The sequence below is a fragment of the Pieris napi genome, chromosome 15 (genome assembly GCF_905475465.1).
Source record: "Pieris napi chromosome 15, ilPieNapi1.2, whole genome shotgun sequence".
In the NCBI taxonomy this organism is placed as follows: Eukaryota; Metazoa; Arthropoda; class Insecta; order Lepidoptera; family Pieridae; genus Pieris; species Pieris napi.
Window position 1 is genome coordinate 5,934,529 of NC_062248.1, and position 17,891 is coordinate 5,952,419.

Consider the following 17,891-nt stretch of genomic DNA (forward strand, 5'->3'; position numbering starts at 1 on the left):
AAAATGGTATAGTATAAGATCCCGCTATACAACGACCTTCACCGAGATGCTTATTTAATGAAACTTATTTTATATTTAATTTAATATGTCAATAAATATAATCCATATGGGTTGCCTAGCAAATTTCAGTCCAGAGTATGTTTAATTAATATTTAAAAAAAAATTTTTTTTTATAATTTGAATGTAGTAAATTTTTTGAACTTTTTTCAATCAATATTTTTAATCAGGGTAGTATTATATATGTATCACTAAAACCTTCTTTTATACTAAAGATGTATATATACTTTAGTGTCACATAAAAAATATACACATAAATAATTAATTGAGTAAAAACAACCTAACTTTTGCATATTCTATGGGCTTCATACTTTCGATTGGTATAGAATTTATCTAATAATCATACCGGTGAAATGTTTAAAAAAATAATTTTTTTTTAATTAATTAAAAATACTCTGGACTGAAATTTGCTAGGCAACCCATATGGATTATATTTATTGACATATTAAATTATATATAAAATAAGTTTCATTAAATAAGCATCTCGGTGAAGGTCGTTGTATAGCGGGATCTTAGACCAGTAGTATAAATTTACAAGGTAAGTAGTACAAAAAGTATAGACATTAGTGCTTTTTAGACATTTATTGTATGCCCATAAAAATATAAATGCACATGGTACACAATCATAATATACATAGAAGTCACGTTACCTTATATGTTGTTTAATTAAACATAATTACTACTTATAAATACACACAGAGGCGGAAATGCAACATCATTCAACACAACTTAGTTCTGAGATTCATTAGAGTTTCTATTCATACCATAATCTTGGGGCTTACAGAAATCCATTGGATCATTCATTTCAGGGTAATTCCCTAAGCTGTGAGCCATTGAGTCGGCAATACTTGATGGGGCCGGCGGATACGGATGCGATGATGTCGCCATAGATTGTATTTCATCTTCAGAATGTTTTCGCACTTGGCTGTAATCCGTTGCATAATCTGGTATTGTCGTCTTTTTCGTAAGTTCCAACATTTGATTGAGGTATGAATCACCAAGCCTTGACGTCATACTATAGTCTGACACCTGCGAATCCAAACTCATAGATTTCGGTGCGTCCTTTACGGCTTCGCTTTTCATATCCATAACACTTTCTTTCGCCTTGCTAGCAGAAAAATCGGGAGGTAAATAGGCATCCTTGTTTCCCTTCATCAGGTCATGGGGGGATTTCATAAGAGAGCCCTGATCTATCACTTTTGAAGAAATGGGACTGCTACTAGAGAGCGGCTTCATTAACGACTCCTGCATTTTTAGAAGGGACGGAGATAGGAACATATTATTCGCAGCTAAGGTGGATTTCGACATCGGATCTGGTATTCCCAAAATTCCTGCGCTCGAATATTTGCTCGCTGAGAACAAAGCGTTGGCGATATCGGCCGAGCTCATCATCAAATTTGATGCGACACTCGCGGGTATAGGAGTAGCGGACGTCGTACAACTCGTTGACGTACTAGTCGAAGTTTTGTCGTAACCCATTCCGGTAAGACTTTGCAATGACGCCGCGTAAGACGGAAGTTCCGGCAGCTTACTACTGGAAAGACCGCTACCCAAACTCGACCCTAGGCCGGGAGTAAGGCCCAACATGCTATTCGCAGCCGCCAAGCTATCTAAACTACTATTTCCTAAAGAGAGCGGAATGTTTGAAGGACCTAACCCTAAAGCCATGTTAGTCAACATATCTAAGCCGTGGTAAGATGGAGGTAACGTGGAGGATTTAGACGATTTAGAAGAAGTAGACAAAACTGGTATATTTAAAGGAGACTCAAACTTATGGGGCGATAGAGAGCCAATGGCAGAGGAGACATTTATCGGAGGAACACCAGCCGGTCGGCTGACCATTTGTTGCAAAGTGCTGACCGAAGGAAAGTTAGGTATCGATGTCTGACTGGGCTTAGAAGCAGGAATAGGTTGTGGGACAGCTAATAGGGCGTCCAAATCCATCTTATCGTCATTTTCAGAGGCACATCCCAACTCGTCCCTAATAAAATGCCAAAGTAAACCATCGCTTTGTTCCTTAGGGAATTTTGGAGCTAGAGTTGATTTTAATTTATCCAAAAACGTGATATCGGGTTTGAAGTTATCTTTGAAGTTGATGAAATTTTCGTCTGCGTGTGTAAAATAGTATTTTATGCTTTTCTTTATTTGTTCCATTGCGTGGGTAGATAGGTGGGATTCGTTAATCATGTTATACTGTAGTAATAAAGGACGCGGATACTCTGTCGGCCTTTGTTCCGAAGGTGGCATCACCCAAAAGAATGTGAGCGACGATTCCAATACCGGACTTTCGGGATTATATGGCGCTGAAATAATATTTATAATGGCTTAAATTTCTTATATTTTTTTTGGCAGGCATGCCGGTTTCTTTTATCGTACGAGGAGTGTTAAATGCGCACATAGATAGCCATTGGTGCACAGCCGAGGATCGAACCTACGACCTCTAGTGATGACCGACACTGCCCAGGCAGAATAAAATTAATACTGAACATTTTTATAATAATATCAAACTTATTTTACATTTTACTTAGACCTGCTAAAATTTTAATTAATAAGAAAGGTATGTATATAGCTTCAGCTATAATTTTTTACTGAGTCTACTTCAGTTTTAAACAGAAACAACATATTATGTATGCCAGAAATTATCTCCTTAGCTTTCAAATATAATGAATGTAAATAATTCTAAATTAAATAATTCCTCTGTACTTATAAGATTACAGCTACTAAATACAAACATATAGCCCTTTATATACAGACACTTATATAATCAAAGACACTATAAAATATACTTACAACATATAACGCCTATACAAGGTGTATAAGATATCTCCGAGGGTCCTCTCATTTTAATTTGATATTCCAGTTGGTTATCGCAATCTCTAAGACTTGGCATCGCCGGGTTAGTTGGATGGGAGTGGTACCATCCCAAAAGAGTTAGCCCAAGTTTTTCAATTTCGACTTGGATATCAAACTCAACAAGCACCCGAGGTTGACTGTCACTTTTACTTATTAAGCATGGGAATGTGTGTGTTATTGTAACATCTGTAAAAAAAATTATAAAAATAATACAAAGCTTTGAAGGTCTATGTTTAATGAATTCTTTATAAGGTATCAATAGTATTAAGTTTTTGTGAGAAACAATTAATAAAGATTATTATTATTAGTATTCTTAAGTAATTTGGTGTCCAGCGCTGACCAATGACTTTTGCTTGTTGTGCCAATAGGAGTTATATATGTGTATTTTGTTTTGTAATATCTCCTAAGTGGATTTCTAATAAAAATTTATTTCATCATCAATACACCTGGGATCATATTACAAGTAGTATACCCTGGAGTTTTAAATTAATAAAATTGATATAAAACTAAACATATTATTCTGTCGCAGATGTTAAGCAACTATGTCTGCCATGACTTAGTTGGAAATGCACAATGGCCCAGAGGGGCCTACAATTCAAAACACTTACTAAATCTAAATGTATATTCTTCTATTCCTTTGAAAAAAATAATTCTAACATTTGGCTATATTTCAAGAAACAGCTTACAAATTTAATTATTTATGTACAACTTACGATGATTATTCATATCCCATGTCCCAGCAAGGTACCCATAGACCTCCTCTTTCTTTAAATGGCAATGGATGTCTAGTACGAGACAGGCATTTGAACTGACAGATACCAGAAATGGCTGCACTTTACCAGCAGAAGAGAATGATATTGCTTCTATTAGCATGTTGGCATCACTGAAATTTTAACATGGATATATTTTTAAATACATTTACGTCGTAGGTCTTGTCACAACTGTGCATGTGAATTAATTAAAATATTACTTTTTTTCTATCAAAAATATTATTTCTAATTAAAATTCTTAAGTATTCAGCCAAAGTATTGTCAATATGCCTTCTCCAAATAGATTTAATTTTATTCCGATATTTATTTATATAAAAGTTATTATTTGAAAAATTCATATGTATGCAGATTTTTAAAGCGATAGAAAATGTACATACTGCTGCATCATTCTGTTAGGGACAGTATTGTGCTTCATGACTACTCTTTGTGGTGGAGGCTCTGGTGGATTTTCAACCTCCATTTCTACTTCCTCTGTAAAATTGTATTTCATACACATCAAGAAAAATACAAATATCTTGATATTAAATAAATATTAGAAAAATATATAATAATATAAAAAAAAATCAAAGAATAATTTTAAATATAAAAAGCAAACACCATTTCTCTATAATACTTAAGGAATATGAACTCTTACCATCAGTGTGCATGTTTTCTCGTTGCAATTGTTTTTTCCTTAGATATGTAGCTTTAATAGTATCTAATTTCTTTCCTCTATATTTGACAGAAGCCCATCCACAACCTGATCTTTTGTCTGGGTTTATTATTCTCTTGCAATGTATGGCCCATGCAGATGGGGAACAAAATATTGTTTCAGTCTCATGAGATTTAATTTTACCATCTGCTTGCAAATCACCAACAAATTTTTGTCCCTGAAAAATGTTACATCTGGTATTTTAATTAGATCTTTACTTATCTATTATTACAACATGATTTAATTGAATAGTTGTAGATTCAGATCAGAAGGTAAGGCCTTTTAGAAATGGAAATTTAACTTCAAGTCAAAATAATATGTCCTATAACATACATAAATTAAAATGTATTAATGTACATATATGAGTGGACGGCTCATTGGTCTAGTGGTTAGTATCCCTGACTGCAAATCCATGGGTACCGGATTCGATCCCAGGCTGAGACAAACATCGACGTGATGAGCATTTGCTTAGGTCTTGGGTGTTTAAATATGTATTTATATGTCTATCTATCTATAATATGTATGTATATCCGTTGCCTAGTACCCATAACACAAGCTTCACCAGCTTAGCATGGGACTAGGTCAATTGGTGTGAATTGTCCAATTAAAAAAAAAATACATTTTGTTTGTATGTTTATGAAAGCAGCAACATATAAACATTTATACAAAAAACACTGTCAGTTTTAGTCGATAACACATTTATATACTGAGAGCAATTAGGGTGGAAAGGAAATAAAACTGATTGCCTAATTAGCTATGATAAAAAATAATCAACTAAACAGAATTAATTATATATTTGTCATGCCATAGTGTAAATTTAAGAATTTAGGCTTTGTTCACTTCCTTCCATTTATTTAAATTTATATCCAAAACAATTATTTTATTAATTAGTAATACTTCAAAATTCTTACTCACTAGATATTCAATAGTCATTGCCGCTATTCCAGGCTCTAACATTTTTTCTTCTAAAAGCATTTGTAGAGTTACACACCTTCCTGGTGTAGATTTGTTACCAGTCTGTGCTTCTGATTCCTAACAGTTAAAAGAATATTACTATTAAGGAGTTAGTTACAGTGAAGTCATATTATTTTCAGAGGTTCTTTTATCTTCTATATATTTATCAAAATCAGTTGTTGAGTTGGTTAAGTCTGAGTCAAACACAACCTCATAGTGCATTACAAATCTAAACTATATAAGCTGAAGAGTTTATTTGTTGAGAAAACCACACAGTTTGGCATGCAGTTGTTCCCATTACCCTACCTGAATAAAAATATAAACAAACCTCATCTGTAAATTCTTCACCACTTCCCAAATCATCTTTTTCTTCTTTGTCTTCATCTCGAGGCTCTGTGTGTGTTGTAACAAGATCTTTCTTTTCTTCTGAATGAACACTTTCACTAACATTTCCGGATGGAGCCGGTGGTTCGAAAGTTACGTTAGAATAAGTTCCACCTCCGGACATTAAAGCAGCGGCTAAATGAGATGTCTGTATATCCTCCATATCGTAGACGTGTGGTAGATGTTTAATCCGCTATCGGTATCGGCTTTGTTATGCACATATACTTCTAGGACCGTTACGGAGTTAATAACGTTCTAACGTTCTCTGTTCCCAAACATTTTCAATTTTTATGCTTTGCTTTTACTACGTGTAATAACTACGAATCTAACAGAATCACAACCGAATAAAGATTTTAATACAATGTATGTATGTATGTTTAATACAATGTAATGTTAATACTTCAGACTTCTTGACTCTTGTTTAATAATATTTTAACCATAGATTATAATTTATAACGTACAGACTTTATTAACCTTCTAAACTCTAGAGTCTTCATATTACCTTATTTTACCTGTTTTTTTTTTATTTATGATAAGTGATCTTCAAAAAGCAAAAGTAGTTTTCAATGAAGCGATAATCGTATAGTGCTTTTCATGAAAGAAGTCCCGCGGTGATTTTTGGAACTAAATTTGACAGGTCGGCAATGTTGTCATTCGTCGATGTTATCAAGTTCGTTTGTTGTGGTACATTTTTGTGAATTTTTAACTAGCTTAGGGCATTTTAAAGATTAATTACAATGCCAAAAGTTGTAAAAAGTTCGGCTCGAGAAATGATATTAAAGTTGAAAGACTTCTGTGAAGCGGAACATAAGAATCAAGGTGTTTTTTTTTTTTTTTTTTTTAATGGCTCTGGCACGGTTTGTGCATTAGCCATCGTCAAGTATGAGATTTTTATCAATCGTTCTTTTTGCTTTAGAAATTCGATCATATCCTCCATGTACGGTTTAGGCACTCGCCCGGTACCGCACAACCCTCCCAAAGGCCGAGAACAAATTTAAATTAAATTAAAACTTGCCCTCGAACCGGGAATCGAACCCGGTACGCCTCACCTAGCTGCTACTTAATAAGACCGCTAGGCTATGAGGCCCCCATCAAGGTGTTTTAATACCACTAAACAATGTTCGGAAGAGAGTTGGCGCCATAACGGGTACTTTTTAGAGTTGCCATTTAATAATTTTTTGCTGTATTGATGGGACTTTTATGAATTCGTTTTTGCGACAAAATTTAATAAATACATAACGTGATGAAACTAGGTAACTGAAATTAAAACATATATTACATAAGCATTATAAACTTAAAGTTACTATTATTTTTAATTGTTCATAATTTAATTGCAGGTGTGTCAGAGAAAACTGTAACAAGAATTACAAACGAAGGCATAACAGCGGCGTGTACTTCGAAAAAAATTGTAACCCAACAATTATGCAATAAAACTCTAAATAAAAAATTGTATTGCTTTTCTTTACCCTATTTTCTCACCTTTTCCCTGTAAGTAGGTAGAACACCGCTAATATAAGTAAATAAAAATGTACTTTTTACATATTACAGAAATGTTGTTTCATCGAAGTATGCAGAAAATAGTATTATTTGATAAATTACATCTGCTAAATTTAAATAAAATAGGTAAATTTTTTACTCATAAATGGCAACATTACGTCATGCGATTGCAGCGCCGCGTCTGGGGGACTTCTTTCATGAAAAGGACTATACAAGTTGAGTTTGAAATACTGTTATCATAGGCTTACAGATAGCTGGCGTTTCACAGACTTACGTTATATGTAGTAGCAAACACATATTGGTAACGATTGGGGGTTGCGAGTGGGAGGGGTAGGGTTATCACCCCCAACCACTTCCACGCGCCGGAAACAGTTATTAAAAAAACAAAATAAATCTTACCTAACTAAAATAGATAATAATAGGTTTTTTGGACAGCTCCGGCCCTACGAGAACTGCAGCCCCTCCACCCTGATTACCAAAGCACAGGCATTATGCCTTTGCTTATGCCAGCGGGTTAGGGCTGCTCTTCGTCAGCGCTTACTGATCTTAAATAACACTCTAGGGGTAGTACAGACTAGTAACAATTACCTCGATTGTAAAATATAACTAAGTTTCCAAATAAAATAAACGCAGAAGCACATTCACGTAAACTTGAAAATAACTGATTGAATCTGTCAGTGTAGGTAATTTCTTTGTGTTTCTTTGTCTAAATCTACATTCATATTAGCGGTTTGCGTTTTGGTTCACATGTTTTGAAATACAAGCTGCTTGAAATATTATAATAATTAAGAGAAAAGTAAAAAATGTACGTTTCGTTACACGAATTTCAATACAATACACAAAATTATACTGAGACGCAACTCCGGCAGCCAAAATTACTTGGAGGTCCCATCAAGGTGGGGGACCTACATAATCCTTCATAATAGAATTATCTACACAATCAGTATCATCAAATACAGGCGACGTATTTCTAAATCCAACCCCACATATTTCAATTTTCAACCGCCGTAGGTCGCACCGGGCTTTCTTTGTCCGTGCCCATAAGTCAAAATTAACCCTGAAAACGTGATTGCAGATTGTCTAGCGTTTTAATATCTTAAAATATATGATTTTTCAAATGGACATTTAATAGTAGACACGTCTTATAACGGTTTCTACTATAGAATCTAAAGCTTCGAAAATTTCAGCATAGCTAAAAAAAGAAAGGTAAAATACAATCGCTTCGCGTATGATTGTTAAAAGTGTGATTATCGCAAAACAAAATTACGCTTACTCTAAGCGTAGACATCTTTTTATACCAAATTTAGGACATGTCCATTTTTCCGTGGAAATTTGGTTCCTAATTAGTTTAAAAATAAAAAACGGCGGCGGTAATCCAAAAATAGTTTGATGGTAAAAATGTGAACAAATAAGTGGCCTTGTCACTATTCGGATTAAATAATAACGGAAAATCATAATTGCAAAATTGCATTATCGCAATACGTGTTACATTTATACATGAGGAATATGAAATATCGGAGTATATTTGAGAAAATACATTGTGAGCAAAAGGGATCATGGCTATTCCTACTCGAAGACATCGGTATCTGAATTAAGGCTAATAAACTGCACCGTAAGGCTGTTGCTTAGGCTCTCCGCAAAAGTTTAATATTTAATTGATTTAGTATGGAAGTCTTGGATTTGAGTTATTACTTGGTTTAATCTGATTTAATATAAAGACACTTAATATCGAACCAGAAATGTATCTGTTTCGATCTTACTATGAGCTACAAATTGTTTTAAAAAAATGCGTATATAATGTTTATTACAAATATTAATAAACGAGACGTCAAAGACAATGCAATACATAGCAGTGTATATTTTTGAGATTTCTATAAGTTCAAACTGTTAAATCTTAATTAATATTTATAAATAAGTAACTGTGACCGTGCTACTTATACTAGTCAATCGCGTCTACTTATCAAACCAAAATGCCGCTTGACCGGTTTTTGTATACTCACACATGAACGGCACAGCCAGTTCCTCGCAAAATCACACCTACAGCTATCGTTCAACAGGGTCTGACACTAAGTTACCTTATTGTATTCGATCATTTAATTTAATAGTTTTATTCGATATCATTTGGTAGTGTGTTGCGTGAATTTAAGTGCTCTAAGCACCGCTCCCACCGGTTATATAATAATGGTTCAACATTTTTTTACCCAAAGATGGAATCTTTGCCGAAACAGTTCGTTTCAGCAATGCGAACATTATTTGATATAATGGATGACAAACAAACTGGGTATGTTATGTTAACAGATATAGAAAACCGGTGGCGAGATGACCGTACAAAGGGATTGCCCCATGGTGTTATTGAAAGCCTTCAAAAAGTTGCTTCCCATGATGGGTTTCTAACGTTTGAGAGCTTTTGTACTGGACTTAAAATATGCCTTTTACGGAATCAGGTTCAATCTTCGTCTAAGCAAATAAGTAATGAAGAATCTGATCCTTCATTTCACCCTCAAGTAAGTGTTCAAGATAAAAGGCCACCTTCAGTTCCCATAATGGACATTAATAATCCACAACGAGAAAGAAACTGGACGTCAATAAAAACAACAGGATCACACCGCACTCATAGCATGCCACATCTAGCTGAAAACAAAAATTTGCACGAAAAATCACCCCTCGAGACAGCCATCTCCAAATACGATTTATTACAAAGTGGCCACGGTCCCCCAAAACCACCTAGGTTAGACAAACCGGCTATCGAAACTGTAGAAAATACTAGAATTTTATCGGAACCAGAAAACATAAGAGATAATAAATTAGATATACCAGAGATATCCAGAATGTTAGAGGGTCAAGGAAGAGGATTAGGGGATGGACGCTCAGCATCTGGATCTCAGTCATTCTTGAGCCGCACTACGTCGCGGAGAAGAGAACCTCGTCGGCACACTCTACATAATGGAATAGACTACAACCTTATCAAAAAAATGAAACAAATAGAACAAGAGAAGGATATTTTACTTCAGGGACTTTCGGCTGTAGAAGAAGCTCGCGAATGGTACCTTAAGCAATTGGCGGAAGTACAAGATAAAATCCGTTATACTGGACGAATGGGCGCTTATGTGGTAGGTTTATTTTGTAATAAACACATTTCAATATTACGTTTTAAACTGATTAGATCTATAAGAATTACATACATCGTTCGTTAAATAATTGTAAAATTGTAGTGATAAATTGAATTTATTTTAAACTTTATGATTTATTGACTTGCATAAATTATTTAATTGCGTTCGTTATTGGGATTAACGTAGGTCAGATAGGGACGAAAAATATATTACGTTACAATAATATTTATCAACGTACACCATAACAGATGTATCGTATATTATAGATAGGTCCTGTATACGATACCCGAAGTAAGTGACAATAATTATTTCGCGTTAGTAGGCACACAAACGAACTTGCTTTAACAATAATTAATACGTTCCATCAGAAATGTGTCATAGGACCGCTACAGAAACTGAAAGATAGGTATATAAATTTAGTCGATTATATCACTTATTTATTCACTTCCTTAGGAACCCTGGAATGAAGCACAGCAAGAGCGACTAGAACTTTTGCGAGCTCGAATACTTGAACTAAATCGACAATTAGGGGCGCTAGCTTCAGCATCCGGGTGGCGTCACTGGCCCTTGTCACTTCACATGAACCTTGCGTTACCAGCGTCAATATTCAATCCTCCTAATAGCACACCAAATAATGCTACAGTGCTTAGGTCACAGAATCGGATGCTAGCCGAGGTAAAACGTTTCCAATGTATAATTAATAAAAAATATAACCTCTCATGCAAAATATACACTGAATATCCAGGGTATAGAATAATTTCTACTTATTACTCTTGCCATAGTTTGACCATAAACACAATGAAACCGTCTTTAACTATCACTGCCATGAAATTAAAAAAAAAGTTTTAATATTGCAATAGCCATTCATACAATAAGAAATCAGTGGCGCTACAACCTTTTTAGGTCTAAGTCTGTTTCATGATCATTTGTCAATCTAATAGGCAAGTAGGTTATCAACCTGGTTGATATATGGTGCCTGACGCACGCCTTCGACTTTTTGGGTCTAAGGCAAGCCGGTATCCTCACGATGTTTTCCTTCACAGTTTGAGCGAATGTTAAATGAGAGAGTTGCACGCTGAAGCCACTAAGCCAACACTACTCTTTGCTCACATTCATACAATATTTTACAGTAATGTCATATTTTATCTGTTTGATAAATTGTTTATAATATTGCAGGAAGTTAACAGAAAGAATGAAAGGATATCAATATTGGAACGAGAGAAATCAGCACTCATAAGAGAGTTACTACTTCAAAGGAATAGAACTAAAATTATTGATAATTTTGGCTAATAATGTTATGCATAAGTAACCCTCCTCAATCTTTAAGCCTGATCATGTCATTAGATCAGTGGTGCCAGCATACATGGGTGTTTGAAATGTTAAGTTAAAAACTAGCTAAGACCCATTGGAATCACTACAAAAATAATTGGTCCATTTGTTTAGAAAATAAATAAATACAACAGATACCCAGAAAAAATCTACAACGTCAGAGACACAAATAGGTCACTCTCTTTTAAGGTCAGGGTTAAAAAATCAATCTGTTTTTACTTCTTAGTTGTCTGTGTTATGAAGAAAAGTACATCAAGTTAAGTAATCAGTTTGAGCCCAAAAATCCTATGTATGTATTTATAATTTTTGCTGAAATTGTCTAAATTTTTTGTATTAATTAGTTTAACCTTGATAGGAAAAGAGATTGTAAATATGCATGTGGGCAATATAATAATTTTATCTAACATAAATATATTTAAAATAACCTTCAGGTATATTTATTGATATTTAGAAATTATAGCCAATATTCATTCAGATTGCCATAATATAAAATAAATATATTATTGTTATTATTATTATTATTAACACAGTAAGCTGCAGATGGTACAAATTGACTGTTGTGAATGTTTCTGACAAAATCAAATAAATTTTTGATATGCAGGAGTTGAACCTAGCACTGAGTCTCAACTCTGAATCTTACCCTAGGCTTTGTGCTAGGTGCACTAATTGACGCAACTAGTTTTTCTTATTAATAATAAATAAGGTTATAAAAGTCTTTTCTGTTATTTTTACATATTTATTTTAACAGACATTTATTTAGGTCTACAAAGAAGACATACCTGTCTTCTTTGCAAATAAATAAACTACATCTGATGTATTCCTCAGGATCAAAGAACAATACTATAAGGAAAATTAATTAATATATCTACCATGTCTATTTATCACCCATTTACAAAGTTATTTGACTTTTATATAATGAATAATCATATTCCCTAAATGGTACATCATAGGTGAGATATCCTTGATCCCAAGCTTGCTCAATTGCAACCAGTAGTTGTTTGTGTTTCTTTTGACAAAGTCCAGTTTTAAAAGCATCTAAAACCTGCAATATAACATGTTTTTTGATAACACTGAGATTCCAAATCTAATACATATATTAATTTTCTATAGTGCAGTACATGCTGAATAAACATAGTTAAGAAATATAGAATAAGAACAATTCTAAGCTAAGAATTAAAAAGCACAATAAGTATGTATAAATGGTTGAAATTTCTTGATAATGTTGATAGTTAGTACTGAATTGTTATTTCAAACACATATAATAACAAAATTACCTGGCCAGTATATTCGGATATAAATTGTTCCAATAATTTTGTATTTCTCGGATCCAGTACAAGGTATTCATCTCTGCAAATTGGACAAGGATTACCAGTGGAAATTACTTTATTTCGAATACACGACTGTCTTGTCTTTCTTGGTGCGAAACCACCTTTATGGTTTCTCCGATAAAAAAACCACACAGGTTTTTCACCATATGTCTGATTAAATGCGTTACTTTCTAAATATTTAATGCTTAACTCAACAGGTATTATTTTCGATCTGTCTTTGGTAGGATCAATTGGTTTTTGTTCTTCATTTTCATTGGATTCATCTGAGTATAAACGTACGCCTATTCTTCTATCTGCTAAAACCACTCTGTTGATTATTACTCTAATGTTTTTTGATAGAGACATTTCACCAATATTACAAATTCCAGAAAACATAGTAACTTGAATTTATTTTAATAACACATTAGTATTTAAAAAGTTATCTTAAAGGGTTAGGTATTTATGAGTGTTTTTATATTTTTTTTTTTTAATTTTATGGCCTGGTAACGAGACCTTTAAGCCAAGTCTTATTTTCGGTCACTAAATTTCACTTATTTTCCTTCATTTAATTTCACATGTTATTCTTATTCCAACATTCCACTTGTTTTCTTAAATCTTCCCTACGGTATTTTTAACGTATTTATATAATGCACTATAACACTTTTTGTTTTTGAGCAAATCACACAACTGGCGGCGGGAGGGATCACTAACTTCCATTATTTCACTTGCTAATAGTAGTCTATTAAAAATGAAAATTTGGTTTTGGCATTTAAAAAAAATATGATTCATATCTGCGATCTCGTTAGTGCAGAAAGAGCAAACATTGTTATCTATAATATTAAGTTTAGCGAGGTGTGCGGGTGTAGTGTTGTGACCAAAACGCAATCTGTTGATTGTGGTAACGAACTCACGACTGACTGTATCCAACTCATAATCTTCATACCAGGGTCTTCTCAGTAAATTTTCTTGTATACTTCCATACCATTTTCCTTTAAGTTTTTGATCTTCTTTCCATAAATTTGCCCATATATCTTTTATTGAATTATTTATATTATAATAATAATCGGTCATAGGAACATGTACCACATTTCTGACATTAAGAGTGTTAATCCCTTCATATGCAGCTTTGTCTGCTATTTCATTACCAGTAATACCTTTATGTGAGGGTACCCACATAAAGGCAATAGTTACATCTTTCTTATAGAACCGCAAGACAGTATCTTTAATTAAATAGAGAATATAATTGGTTTTAAAATTATTAAGAGTAGCATGCTTAAGACTATTTAAAAGACTCAAAGAGTCTGTCAAAATTAGAAAATATTTACAATTGTTTATAGAAGTAATCGATTTTAAAGCTGCAAAAACTGCATATGCCTCTGCTGTAAATATGGAGCAGTTTTTATCTAGAACAAAGCTTTGAGCAACATCTTTTTGGGAATCATATACCGCACTTCTCACAAAATCATTGCCTTTACTGCCGTCAGTATATATAGTATAGTACTTGTTATTTTCTTTGAAAGCCAGTAAGTCTGAATTATTTTCAATTGAATTTGATAGAATCGTAATAGGATGTGTGATACAACTATATGAATGAGTGTAACACGACCAGTGAGAATGTTTTTTGATGTTTGAATAATGAGATTGTATTTCTGTAAAGATCTGGCACAAAGTTGGAGATGTACCTGTCAGAAGATCATTTGGTGAAGTGAGAGGACCATCTATATTGATTGGGTGAGGTATTATCCTGTTTATAATTTGTAAATTATTTGATGATAATAGTTTCAGACAGTATCTTTCTGTAAGCATAAGACGTCTCAATATCAATGGCATAATATTAGTTTCGACTTCCATGGCCCTTATGGGAGTCGAACACATTGCTCCTGATATTATCCTCAAAGCCCTGTTCTGCAATATATCCAATTTATGTGTATGAGTGCTATTTAAATAAGCCAGAGAACTGTAATCAAAATGACTTCTTACAATAGATTTATATAATATAGAAAGTATTTTGGGATCTGCACCCCATGAAACACCTGCTAGACATCTTAAAATGTTAACACCTCTTAATGCATTTCTAGATACATATTTAATATGTTCTTCAAATGACAGCTTCTGGTCAATGATAATACCCAAAAATTTGTGTGAGGTGACTCTTTGAATGACATCACCATTATATACAACATCCACTATTGGTGTGTCCTTTCCAAATATCATGGCATTACTTTTGGCAGCATTTATTTTCAAATTTAATCTGTGTTGATAATAATTACTTAACTGCTTTAATCCAGTGTTAACATTTTCAATGGCTACTGTTAAATTTACATCAGAACTATACAACACTAAATCATCTGCAAATTGAAGTATATTTACATTTTTAGTATTCACATATTTACATATCTCACAAGTATACAAGTTATATAACAAGGGCGATAATGTTGCACCTTGTATAGTACCCTTTGATGCAGTTCTAGGTCCATACAAGATATTGTTATGCCTAACATATAGTATTCTGTTATTAAGGAAATCATAAATCCATTTAGATAATTGTCCTGGTATACCAGAATTACTGAGTACCTTCACCAGTATGCCAGGATCCACATTGTCAAATGCACCTTGCACATCTAAAAATACACAAACTGTGTGTAATTTATTGTTTTTTGCATTTTTCAGGTCGGATATCAGAGAAATGAAGCTATCGGCACAGCTTCTTCCTTTACGGAAGCCATATTGAATATGTGGTATGACATTATTGGATTCTGCATACCAGTCAAGTCGAGATTTTACCATGTTTTCAAATATTTTTCCAATACATGATGTATTGTATGATGTGTCTAATCTGTTCAGGTGACTTATCTGGTTTTAATATAGGTATTACACATTGAGTTTTCCATGAACTTGGTATGAGTCTTTTATGCCAGAGATTATTAAGAATATTCAAAAATATCTTTTTTACGGATTCAGATAAATGTTTTATTAATAAATATGGAAAATCATCTAAACCAGGACTAGTATTTCTTCTAGATTGTATACTCATTAAAAGTTCAGACCATGAAAAAGAATCCAGTAAAAATGTTGATTGAGGATTCTCATTGTTAATATTAAAATAATTGTCTAATGAATCTGAATCAAGTAAATTGTTATTATCTGATAACTTATCTAAAAGTGGCTGTACAAATTCATCCCTATATGATTTATTACCAGTTCTGATTCCCTTAAAGTTTTTAATGAGATTCCATATTTGACTGATGGGTGTAGTTCTATTGAAACTATTGCAAAAACCAATCCAACTGATTTTTTTTTGCTCCTTTATAGTGCGTTTTTTTAAAGCATCTAATCTTTTATAGTTGATGTAATTATATTCTGTTGAATTGTTTCTATACAATTTCAGGGCTTCATATGATTTTATAACGGCTTGTTCACATATACTGTTCCACCAGGGGGCTGGTGGTCTACTCCTAAAGTTAGTCCTAGTGAATCTAGGAACTACCATTAGTTTGAGTTTATTAAGTCGACTACAAAACTCATCATAGGATTTCATTGGATTCTCTTCACTAACCATCATGTCATGGAAGACCAAACCAGACAATTCGCTATACTTTGTCCAATCTGTTTTATCATATAAAAATCTGTCAACATGTTTATTAATTGTGTATCTTTCAATGCACATTGTAATGTTTGTTATGGTTGGATAATGATAACTACCCATAGCATCATCATGTACATACCATTCACAAAGTGGAGCCACCTGTGGACTAACAAAGCTTACATCTATTGCTGAGGGGTTGCGTGTAGGATAATTTACTGTAGTAAAACTACCATTATTCAAAATATATAAATCACATTCATCAATTATATTATATAAGTTATTGCCTCGACTTTTCGTAGACAGGCATCCAAAAGCAATATGATGTGCATTGAAATCACCACTAACAAAAATAGGTTTTGGTAATCCTCTTATAATATTGTGCAATCTATTCATTCTTATATTCCTACTGGACGGAGGACAGTACACACAAAGAATAGATATACTAGTATTTTCTGTGTATATACTTATGGCTATTGTCTGTATATCTTCATAAAAAGTAGTATTTATGACATTATGTTTCAAATATGGTTTAATTAATATTCCTACACCATTACGAGGATTTTTTGAATTTTTATTGTAGAAATTATAACCAGAAATATAAAAAGAATGGTGTTCTTTTAACCATGTCTCATTTAGTAAGCAAATATCAATATTTTTTTCATTTAAGAATTTTGTAAGAAGTTGTTTTTTATTATTAGCACCTTGAACATTAAATTGCGCAATACGTAGAGAGTGTGTTATATATGGTTGTGTATCCATTATGTTGACAGATTCTTAATAAGTATATCTTTTATATAACTTGCAGTGACGGGTTCATTATCAATCTTATTACCTATTTGAACCAGTGTTTGTACCAGGGCCATAAGTACATCACTGTTTTCAATTATTTGTAATTTTATATCATTAATACTATTTACAGATTTATTTACATGTTTTACATTAGGTTTATTATTTACACTAATAACTTTTTTATCTATAGGGTTGGAGCGTGGTGGAAGAGGAGGGAACTCATCATTATCTTTTGTAATGGCAACGCTTGCATAAGTTATTTTATTTTTCTTTTCTAATGTTTTCTTCATTTTAATGGGACACAATTTAGAAATAGCTAAATGAGGTCCGTTGCAATTAGCACAGCAAATCTCATTTGGCTTATTGCAGTCTTTATAGGAATGTTCACCTGAACAAATAGAGCAACGCTCTTTGCCATTACATATTTTTGCAAAATGATTGAATTTAAGACATTTAAAACATTGTTGCAGAGGAGGAACATATTCAAATATTCTATAAAAAAATAAGTCGTATTGGACACTTTCAGGTAAAGTATTTGCCAGAAATGTGATACTTACAGTTTGT

At 33.1% G+C, this 17,891-nt stretch overlaps 3 protein-coding genes across 4 annotated transcripts; 1 reads left to right on the forward strand and 2 right to left on the reverse strand.

The window, feature by feature from the left end:
• Nucleotides 1-624: 624 nt before the first annotated feature.
• LOC125056596 (MPN domain-containing protein CG4751) lies at nucleotides 625-6,068 on the reverse strand. Its single transcript, XM_047659775.1, has 7 exons — nucleotides 5,654-6,068; nucleotides 5,287-5,403; nucleotides 4,315-4,549; nucleotides 4,058-4,151; nucleotides 3,624-3,793; nucleotides 2,848-3,096; nucleotides 625-2,360 (listed from the first exon to the last, which is right to left on the reverse strand). Exons 1-7 carry the CDS (start codon nucleotides 5,870-5,872, stop codon nucleotides 787-789), a joined length of 2,658 nt encoding a protein of 885 aa, XP_047515731.1. The 5' UTR covers nucleotides 5,873-6,068; the 3' UTR covers nucleotides 625-786.
• A 3,142-nt stretch (nucleotides 6,069-9,210) lies between these two features.
• On the forward strand, nucleotides 9,211-12,360 carry LOC125056955 (suppressor APC domain-containing protein 2). The gene is made up of 3 exons (XM_047660332.1): nucleotides 9,211-10,316; nucleotides 10,770-10,991; nucleotides 11,493-12,360. The coding sequence occupies exons 1-3, from the start codon at nucleotides 9,414-9,416 to the stop codon at nucleotides 11,604-11,606; spliced, it is 1,239 nt and encodes a 412-aa protein (XP_047516288.1). The 5' UTR covers nucleotides 9,211-9,413; the 3' UTR covers nucleotides 11,607-12,360.
• A 132-nt stretch (nucleotides 12,361-12,492) lies between these two features.
• Nucleotides 12,493-13,427, reverse strand: LOC125056956 (28S ribosomal protein S18b, mitochondrial). 2 transcript variants are annotated; one of them, XM_047660334.1, is made up of 3 exons: nucleotides 13,164-13,427; nucleotides 12,920-12,992; nucleotides 12,493-12,687 (listed from the first exon to the last, which is right to left on the reverse strand). In XM_047660334.1, exons 1-3 carry the CDS (start codon nucleotides 13,346-13,348, stop codon nucleotides 12,535-12,537), a joined length of 411 nt encoding a protein of 136 aa, XP_047516290.1. In that variant the 5' UTR covers nucleotides 13,349-13,427; the 3' UTR covers nucleotides 12,493-12,534. The 2 variants fall into 2 exon arrangements, with proteins under 2 accessions (XP_047516290.1, XP_047516289.1); XM_047660333.1 differs by having other exon boundaries at nucleotides 12,920-13,427.
• Between the last annotated feature and the right edge of the window lie 4,464 nt (nucleotides 13,428-17,891).

Bases quoted from the DNA above. Each gene is read 5' to 3' on its own strand.
- LOC125056955 (XM_047660332.1), top strand. From the start codon at position 9,414: ATGGAATCTTTGCCGAAACAGTTCGTTTCAGCAATGCGAACATTATTT. The intron at 10,317-10,769 runs GTAGGTTTATTT...TCACTTCCTTAG, and splicing joins GACGAATGGGCGCTTATGTG to GAACCCTGGAATGAAGCACA. The intron at 10,992-11,492 runs GTAAAACGTTTC...ATAATATTGCAG, and splicing joins AGAATCGGATGCTAGCCGAG to GAAGTTAACAGAAAGAATGA.
- LOC125056956 (XM_047660333.1), bottom strand. From the start codon at position 13,348: ATGTTTTCTGGAATTTGTAATATTGGTGAAATGTCTCTATCAAAAAAC. The intron at 12,688-12,919 runs GTAATTTTGTTA...GTTATATTGCAG, and splicing joins TATCCGAATATACTGGCCAG to GTTTTAGATGCTTTTAAAAC.
- LOC125056596 (XM_047659775.1), bottom strand. From the start codon at position 5,872: ATGGAGGATATACAGACATCTCATTTAGCCGCTGCTTTAATGTCCGGA. The intron at 5,404-5,653 runs GTTTGTTTATAT...TTTAACTGTTAG, and splicing joins GTGAAGAATTTACAGATGAG to GAATCAGAAGCACAGACTGG. The intron at 3,097-3,623 runs GTAAGTTGTACA...TTTTTTTTACAG, and splicing joins ATGGGATATGAATAATCATC to ATGTTACAATAACACACACA.